Raw genomic sequence first — 8,874 nt, 5'->3', positions numbered from 1 at the left:
ATTGAAAAATTAAGCCGAAAATTCCCATAATAATTTAGTTACTAAACAGAGTAAATCATTGATGTTACATTGAAAAATTAAGCCGAAAATTCCCATAATAATTTAGTTACTAAACAGAGTAAATCATTGATGTTACATTGAAAAATTAAGCCGAAAATTCCCATAATCATTTAGTTACTAAACAGAGTAACTCATTGATGTTACATTGAAAAATTAAAGCCGAAAATTCCCATAATAATTTAGTTACTAAACAGAGTAAATCATTGATATTACATTGAAAAATTAAGCCGAAAATTCCCATAATCATTTAGTTACTAAACAGAGTAAACCATTGTACTTTTATTAATTGTGAATTTTTCTTATCGTTACTTAAATGTGTAAAGGAAAAAATCCATGAATGAAAATATGCGTAGCGACCAAAAGGATAGGTCTCGCATTGTCATTCATGGATTTTCTTTTCACTGAAGGTATGCATTTTAATGGCGAGAAGAAAAATTCACAATAATTTACCATATAGTCCTTTGAATAATTATTAATAATCTGTTGTGACAATATGGTCATATAATATTCAAACACCTAAAGTATTTTAGGTTAATAGTGGTGAGTATTTGTTTGTTCATTTTAGCAAAATACTAAACAATGAGCTGTCTGCGCTCTATCGACTGCACGATATCTAACCCTGAATTTTAGCATTATAAGTCCATAAACTTACCGCTGACCCACCGGGGAACAGTGATAAATAAAGAACTCGCTGAAAATTGTAAACAAATATGTAGTTTGTTTTGACGACAGTAGATGGCAGGCCCATTTTTCAGGTACTGTTTGTTTGTTTGAATTTAAGCACAAAGCTACACAATGGGCTATATGTGCTCTGCCCACCACGGGTATCGAAACCAGGTTTCTAGCGTTGTAAGTCCGCAGACATACCGCTGTGCCACTGGGGGGCTTTCAGGCACTGCAAACCATAGTTGAAACTAATCGTTTAGGTTATTCCCCTTGCAATAGAAAGGGGAACTTAGCAGACAAATATTTTATCTATATGTATATATATTGTGTGAGTGTATACTACGGTGTTTTGTTTCATTACTTGTATTTATTATTTATTGAAAATCACAAGTGTTTAAACAGTATGTCGTCATAAACTATTTTATTGGTGTACTCTTAAATTTTAAAAAATAATGTTGTTTTTTTTATATAATTCTTAACATTTATAGAGAGAGTCATAGCTTTTCCAAAATATTCATTTGTAATATTAATACGTTTATTTTCAGCATTTTCGTTTCATTATTATTTGACACCAAAGATCTGAAAATTAAAAATTTTTGGGGATAAATAAAGGACTACTTCTAATTTCTAAAATATGATATGTAACATTCTGCATAAAAACAACAACAAAAAACGTAGAATTAAACTTGATGGGCTAATACTTTTTTTTGTATTAAGATCACGTGTTGAAAACATGTGGCTTTAACAAATCAAGTACGTGAAAAATGTTGTATTGCACGTTTTGAGATATTAATGTAGGCTCATAGCGTGGATTATACATGCATATTAAAACACAAAAACGAGGTGTATTTTTTCTACGTTTTTATTATTTGTTTTTTCGAGTAAGGTCTCAGCAGCCATAGTCACTTGTTTTAAATGCATCTCCAGGCAAGCTGACGATTACAAATAAATGAACGTGGGTTGACAGTAATAGGAAAATGGGACTCGCCTGTATGTTTTCATATACATTGTATGATTTGATTGTCATTGAATAATTCACTATACTTGTTACTCCGATTGCGTCTGCGCCTTTAGTTCATTTTTGGTATAGTGTAATGTCAAATACAGGGGTGGCCGACAGTAACTAAACCACTAATTGTGTAATCACTATATTTTTATATTTAAATAAATGATTTAACGACTAAAAAGGAAACGAGAATTTCTGCCTTGAATGCATTGGTTTTGAAGGCAGGTGCTGTGATCACTGATATTATTTTCTCAGTCACACACAGGGGCGGATTGGGCCGCCGGGCCAAATCCCGGTGGGCCGGTGGCGCCTGGGCCAGTGCTACTGTACATGCACATATCATCCTGATTTTTGGGTATTTGCCCGGGCCATTTTAGGTTCCCAATCCGCCCTTGGTCACACTACGGTATGGTTTATTTTCTCCATCCACTAACACTGAATGTCAGTTTATAAATGTTACTTCATATAGCATTTTTTTTAATAACTGTGTGAAACCTCGAATCACGTTACACTACTCTTTACTTGTTTCTCCTTACCCTAATCTCGAAAAGTTCGAAAACATTTTATTTTACAATCCAAACTTATCATAATACGTCGTATTGAAGGGTCTGTTTTGTTGGATTGACGCAAAGCTACCCAGGTGGTTAGGGCGCTCGATTCGCAATGTGAGTGTCACGGGTTCGAATACCTGTCACACCAAACATGCTCGCCCTTTCAGCCGCGGGGTGTTATAATGTGACGGTCAATCCCACTATTCGTTGGTAAAAGAGCAGCTCAAGAGTTGGCGGTGGGCGGTGATGACTAGCTTCCTTCTCTCTAGTCTTACGAAATTAAAAAAAAATGCAAGGCTACACGAGGGCTATCTGGCTAGTCGGTCCTAATTTTGAACTGACAGACTAAATGGGTTTAGCTGATTAACATCACATGTCGCCAACTCTTAGCCGGTACCTCGTAAGGTGCCCACGGTGGTAAAGGACAGAGCGTGATTTTACTGAACTACTGAACCTCAACTCTCTAGTCCGGCACGCTATCCACTGGGCAGCAATCATCCCTCTCTGATGGAGAAAAAACAAATAATCAATCTTGCAAGAGGCCTCTACTTAACACTTACAGTGTAATACACGACGTAAAAAAAAAGCTTTACAGGAAAAGTATGCAATACCAATTGCTAAGATTTGTGTGCTCAATTTTTTTTTATCAGACATGCATTGAATGTGTAGACCGTAATTGGTTAATCATATTATAATGTTACTTTATTAAAGTTAAACTGACAGAAATTAAAAGAATAACTAACTCACGTTTCATTTTCTGTATGTTTGTTGGTAATTAAGCACAAAGCTACACAATGGGCTATCTGTGTTCTGCCCACCACGAGTATCGAAACCCGGTTTCTTGAGTTGAATGACCGCAGACATACCGCTGTGCCACTAGGGTTCTCATTTTGTGGCAGTTTTGTAGAATTTGATTATATGACGGGTATGATGCAAGGAAGAAGATCAGACTTTGTTTTGATTGTGTGCAGAGTGAGGCAAAGTGACCAACTGAGTGAGTGAGAGGAAACTGAGTGAGAGACTCCACCCTTTTATGCTCAGTCGAGGGACTTCTCGAATGTTCAAGTAAATTGAGCACGCGAGGGTTTCGTGATTCCCAGGCGAAACAGATGAGCATGGGAATGAAGCAAAAGGGGTGCAATTTGCTACAATTATATCTAGAACAAATAGCATATAGAAAAATATATTTGGAAATTTACACCAACACAATACAGTCAATGTTTGAAATTATCAAATATATATATATATATATATATATACCTTTTACCCATTAATCTGTCTAAGTAAACTCAATTTCACAGCATAAATCTATTGTATTGAGTTGATTGTATGGTATTTCAAATAGCACAGATAACATATTTGGGTATTACAATAACTCAAAATCTAGAGATGATGGAAAAATTTGGACTACATTTTTGAAATCAGCACCATCAAATTACCCCGAATCACTTTTGTCCAATAGCAAATTTTTTGTTGTCCATTGTAATCCTTATTGGTCGAAATGTCGCGTTCTGCAACAAGTATATTGAAGCTTTGTCTTAACGCTATTTGCACATCAACTGAGGTAACAGCGAGCTAGTGTTAGATACACACTTTTTCATTTAACTTTATTATGAGTTATGATTTAGATAGTTATAAGGTGCAAGTGTTAAATTTAGTACTTTTAGAAGCGATAATGTTTCGCAGGTATACTTACGTAACTGTTTACGAATCATTTGTTGTGTAGTTCAATTGTTGTGAATTGACGTCATGTTACTCGAACTTTCTGAATTTTTCTCGTTGCTTTAATTGAGTATTGTTACATCATAACGTCTCGTAATTTGTTGAAAGTTCTAGGCCTCAATCGAGAAATGTATATATATATATACATATAGGCAACCAAGTCAGCAAAAGTAAGTTAGTGAAAGTAAAAGTGAAGTTAGACTGCGTGTGAGTTCAGCCATGATGGCCAATTTCTAAAGTGAGTTTCACAGCTTGTATTGTAATAACAGAGACAAAGGAGAATAATTTGTCTTGTCAAAGGGTGTTTTGAAGTAATTGAACCCACCTGTGTGGACTTTGATGAAAAGGAGGCAATTATTTAAACCTCTGGATACAACTGTGATAACCAACAGTGTAACGAATTTTTGTACATATTTTTGAATTGTTTTAAAACAAGTGAATTGTGTGCTGTCCATTTATTTTTGAAATTTATCCCCAAAAATTCACAGATACCTACTGTAAAGAATCCCAGCATTGTAAAGCCTGACAGCTAGGTAAGTATTTTAGTTTCGATCGATTGATTGTTTGGGATTAAGCACAAAGCTACACAAGGGGCTATCTGTGCTCTGCCCACCAAGGGTATCAAAACCCAGTTTCTAGCAGTGCGAGTCCGCAGACATTCCGCTGTGCCACTGGGGGGCGTTTTAGTTTCGTATCATTCTTGTGTTAATTGGCTGCTGATGTATCTTTATAAGAGATGAGCAGCAGACTGCAACTGTTTGTTTCTAATCTATTATAAACGTAAAACTGACGCAACCAGGGGTGAAATTATGTCGCTATTCACCGGTACTGAGCCAGAACTTATTTTTACGGTACTAGTACCGAGACTTATTTGAGCTGCTTTTCGTCTTTTTATGTTTACATGTAGATATCTTTACCAAAAACAGGCCCACTTCACCAGCTAAGTACCTCTACCTTTTTTTTTATGAGCATTTTACTCCTGGAAGTAACATATTTAGACTTACATACGTCTATCCAGGATCTTCCGTTTATTAACAAAACTGAAACCAAAGCTTTCTTTAATACATTTTCATTGGCAAACTTTTTCTATCATAATAGTGTAACTAATCTAGGTTAGATACTGAGATAATAAATCTACCTTATAAAATAAAGGCTTTGAAATATCATCACTATTTACTATATAGTTAAAAGTATTTCAATGGAAATAGTATATAACCGTCATAACATTTTTACGATGAAGCACAGATTACATTACACCGATAACAGTTTCTTGGTTTTAAAACATCTACGGTACAGAGAGTGCACTGTTCTCTCTCATACTTTCTTCAGCGCTGCTCGGTTTTCGGCCATGAAGCCCTTCTGCTAGCTTAGATATCACCTCCTTCATATGGGCGGAGTGAATGTTGAAAGCGAGAAGATGTAGAATGAAGTAATCTCCGTGTGAGAGTTTTTCCAGAACTTTCTCTATCTCATCCTTATAGGAGAAACGGCACAACGAACGAAGCATAGTATATCTGGCGGCAGAAGAAACCATGAAGATTAACCGGTATAAAACATTTAGGCCTGTCAGTGCGGCGAGAATAACAAAACAAAACCAAAGGACAACGAAGATTTTTTCGTTAACGATGTTTAGAGGAAGAAGACAGAGAGCGTCGTGTCTTTGAACATCTCCGGAAGATCCGAACTTTTGAAAAGAGCACTTCGTCATACGAGGAAATACTTTTACCATGGGATCTAATCTTTCCTCTTGCTCCGTCATAGTGAACTTTACCACTTGAGGGCCAAATTTCGTGAATTCTTGACCCAGAAAATAGTCAGTGAAGTAAATCTGTCCAAGAATATTGATGAAATTCATGATTTCGCAGAAGAAGTACCGAAGAGCGTAGGATCCGTTGTTATTATTTGTGTCTAGAAAGTAATTTACCAGCATATCTCTTTGCGTCTCTTTTTCTTCTCTCTTCAGAACAGGTTTCGTGAGTTCCAGACAAAGTTTCTTGATTTTTCCACCCTCCCAGGATCTCCATATATATCTTGGTATGTAAAATAGCACAGCTTGAAATAAGAGAACAAAACAAACCCACTGATAATAAGCATGTACAACAACTTGGTCCTCGGGTTCTGACGTCTCAACACCGGGGTACACAACCTCGATCCCCACTTTTTTGTTAAACGCTTTAGGGAGGGTAAAAGTACCTTCTATCCAGCAGTACGTATTCAACAGTTTCTCGGGAATGTCGTCCCTCTGAATGCAGTAGATTGGTTCGCCGAAGAACTGGTAAGCAGTGACACTGATACTAAAGGCTAGAAGAAGAACTGTCATTCCTCTGTAGTGAAGGCGAAAAATCTGGTTGTCTGTGTAAACCGTATTTATCTTAAGTTTCAAAAAGCTTAAATCAATATTGAACAGTTTATTCGTGATGATTTCCATGGTACCAGCTTGTCACTTGTCTTTTAAACTGCAGAATTCACCCAAATTCTGGAATTGGAACATGTAAAAATGTCTGCAACAGAGCACGATCTCAACCCCTCATTAGTTGAAATAGAGCCCTGTAAAAAAAATAAACATAAATTACATAAACTTATGCTCTTCATAAAATAATATGAAACCAATAATAAAATTGCATAACATTATAACCAATAAATAGAAAGTTACAAACAACAGGGAGATTTTAAGAATAAATACTTAAATATGTGTAATATATAGGTGTGTGTGTGTGTGTGTGTGTACTGGGTCTTTCAAAGGTCACTTTCCGCTATTCGGATGACTGTGGTCCCGAAACACGTGGATTTAATATTGTGAAACTCGATGTGTACACCAATTTGCAGTCTTGGTTTGTGTTTGACCTCTACCCTATTTAAATATCCGGAAGAACTTTGTGAAAGCAAGACCTTCTATAAAGACGAAGCTGCTGCCATCTACCAGTCTTTCAATTGTCAAAATAAAATTTACCTAATTCAGAGTTTATTGCAGTAGTTTCAAAACTTTTTCACTGACAGCATCCTAACCCACTTACCTTGAATTGAGGGGTATCTATGTTGCCACATGCAATACTTCTTTTATTTTTTAGTCTTCGTTTGGTGAAACTCTCGCGATACCCCTAACAACCTGCCGCGACACAGTTTAGAAACCACTGATTTATTGTGTTATACGATTTGTTCCTACCTTGTTGCTATGGTAGACTTGGCAGCAGCCCTATAGAGGTCTTGCTCGTGACGTCACAAAATTTCCTGTTTATTCAATGCCGCCATATCAGACCTCAAACATTTCGTTCTATCAACCAACAGTAATCCGTATGAATACAAGATCCAGCATAACTTTACTATAAAACAGTCATCGTTAATACTGCAGTATTGCAAGGTGTAATAACAAATATATAATCATAAACCAATAATTCTTTCTACGCTAAAACAGAAACATAACGACAAGGAAATATACCCACACACTACCTAAAATTACTTTCTTCACTATTTTGTTGTAACAATTTCTGTTGCTGGGTTCTTTCGGGTTATTAGGTAACTTTCTGCAACTTTGGTTTTCAATTGTTTTTAACTTACTCTACCTATTTGCTTTTGAATATATTGTTACACATTGCCTAAGAAAGCGTGTCTATTATTATTACAGGTGTTCATAAAGTCTGGAAACAATGCAAACTTAATTTATTTTAAACGTTTATTTATTAATTTTACGTTTCATTCTTTTTTGTTGCAGGTTTGTGTTGACCATACGTAATAGTCATGTCGTTAAGCCTACAAGAGCGCGTTGAAATTATCCTGTTGTGTGGACGTCAAGGATGGACACAGAGAGAAAAAGCTGCTGAGTTCAATAACAAACAACCGGAATGAAATCCAATATCTCAATCATGCTGTATCGTTTACACACATGTTTTGAACTTGGCGGTGTCCATTTCGAACAGATATTGTAACTATGTCTTTAAATAAAACTTGTTTACATTAATTTCAGACTTTATGGACACCCTGTATTATTAATGTACAGTTGAATATGAGCCTGACAATACTAGCCTTATGCAGGACACCTTTTTGAAATTCCTCAAAGATCCGTTTATACCGCTTGTAGTTTTAATCGTACCATATATTTTATGTATTTGTTGTATTTTGCTCACCTCCTTTACACCCAAGAAATGCAAATTGACAAGTGATTTTTCATATGCTAAGTATTACATTAGAATTTATTTTAAAAAATTGTCAAATTTATCAATAACTTTCCATAGTTCCGTTGCGGATTGGTACGTTGTTCTTGCAGTTGTTTATATTTTGGATAAAGTTTTATTACTCATTACTGTATGTATAGGTTGTGTTAAACATAAAAAACATAATTTCACTCACTTGTGAATCAAAAAATTCGGCTAAAATCTTGCTCAGATTTTCTACACTTAGCTGACTTTTTGACGTAATAACATAAAATGATCTTGATTCCACAATTCAGATGCCAGTTATTTACTGTTTCAAAAGATTTATGTAATTAAATACCGTTATACATCTTCTTTAGTATAAATTTGAGCGAAACAAGTAGTATTTGTAGCTCTGCCCTATTTTTTTTGATCAAGTAGTATTTGTAGCTCTGCCCTACTTTTTCTGATCAAATAGTATTTGTAGCTCTGCCCTATTTTTCTGATCAAGTAGTATTTGTAGCTCTGCCCTACTTTTTCTGATCAAATAGTATTTGTAGCTCTGCCCTGCTTTTTATGATCAAGTAGTATTTGTAGCTCTGTCCTACTTTTTATATCAAGTAGTATTTGTAGCTATGTCCTACTTTTTATGATCAAGTACTATTTGTAGCTCTGTCCTACTTTTTATGATCAAGTAGTATTTGTAGCTCTGTCCTACTTTTTATGATCAAGTACTATTTGT

The 8,874-nt window shown here is 35.5% G+C and overlaps 1 protein-coding gene and 1 long non-coding RNA gene across 6 annotated transcripts in view; one reads left to right on the top strand and one right to left on the bottom strand.

Annotated features, from left to right (window-relative positions):
• Positions 1-5,014: 5,014 nt before the first annotated feature.
• LOC106464760 (innexin inx2-like) overlaps positions 5,015-8,874 on the bottom strand; it is a 12,090-nt gene continuing 8,230 nt past the window's right edge. For 4 of the 5 annotated variants that reach the window (XM_013924916.2, XM_022392561.1, XM_022392560.1 and 1 more), the window contains exon 2: positions 5,015-6,552. In XM_013924916.2, the coding sequence (XP_013780370.1) occupies positions 5,291-6,433 (1,143 nt within the window). In that variant the 5' untranslated portion in view covers positions 6,434-6,552 and the 3' untranslated portion in view covers positions 5,015-5,290. Of the gene's footprint in view, positions 6,553-7,019; positions 7,106-8,874 lie in introns of those variants that run through there. The other variant, XM_022392559.1, reaches the window with a different exon arrangement.
• LOC111087106 lies at positions 7,247-7,960 on the top strand. Its single transcript, XR_002611820.1, has 2 exons — positions 7,247-7,518; positions 7,715-7,960. It is a non-coding gene; the product is annotated as an uncharacterized LOC111087106 (long non-coding RNA).

This window comes from Limulus polyphemus, unplaced genomic scaffold (genome assembly GCF_000517525.1).
Source record: "Limulus polyphemus unplaced genomic scaffold, Limulus_polyphemus-2.1.2 Scaffold1736, whole genome shotgun sequence".
NCBI classification, from domain to species: Eukaryota; Metazoa; Arthropoda; class Merostomata; order Xiphosura; family Limulidae; genus Limulus; species Limulus polyphemus.
The sequence above is the reverse complement of the archived record's forward strand: the minus strand, read 5'-3'. Positions and strand labels throughout refer to the sequence as shown.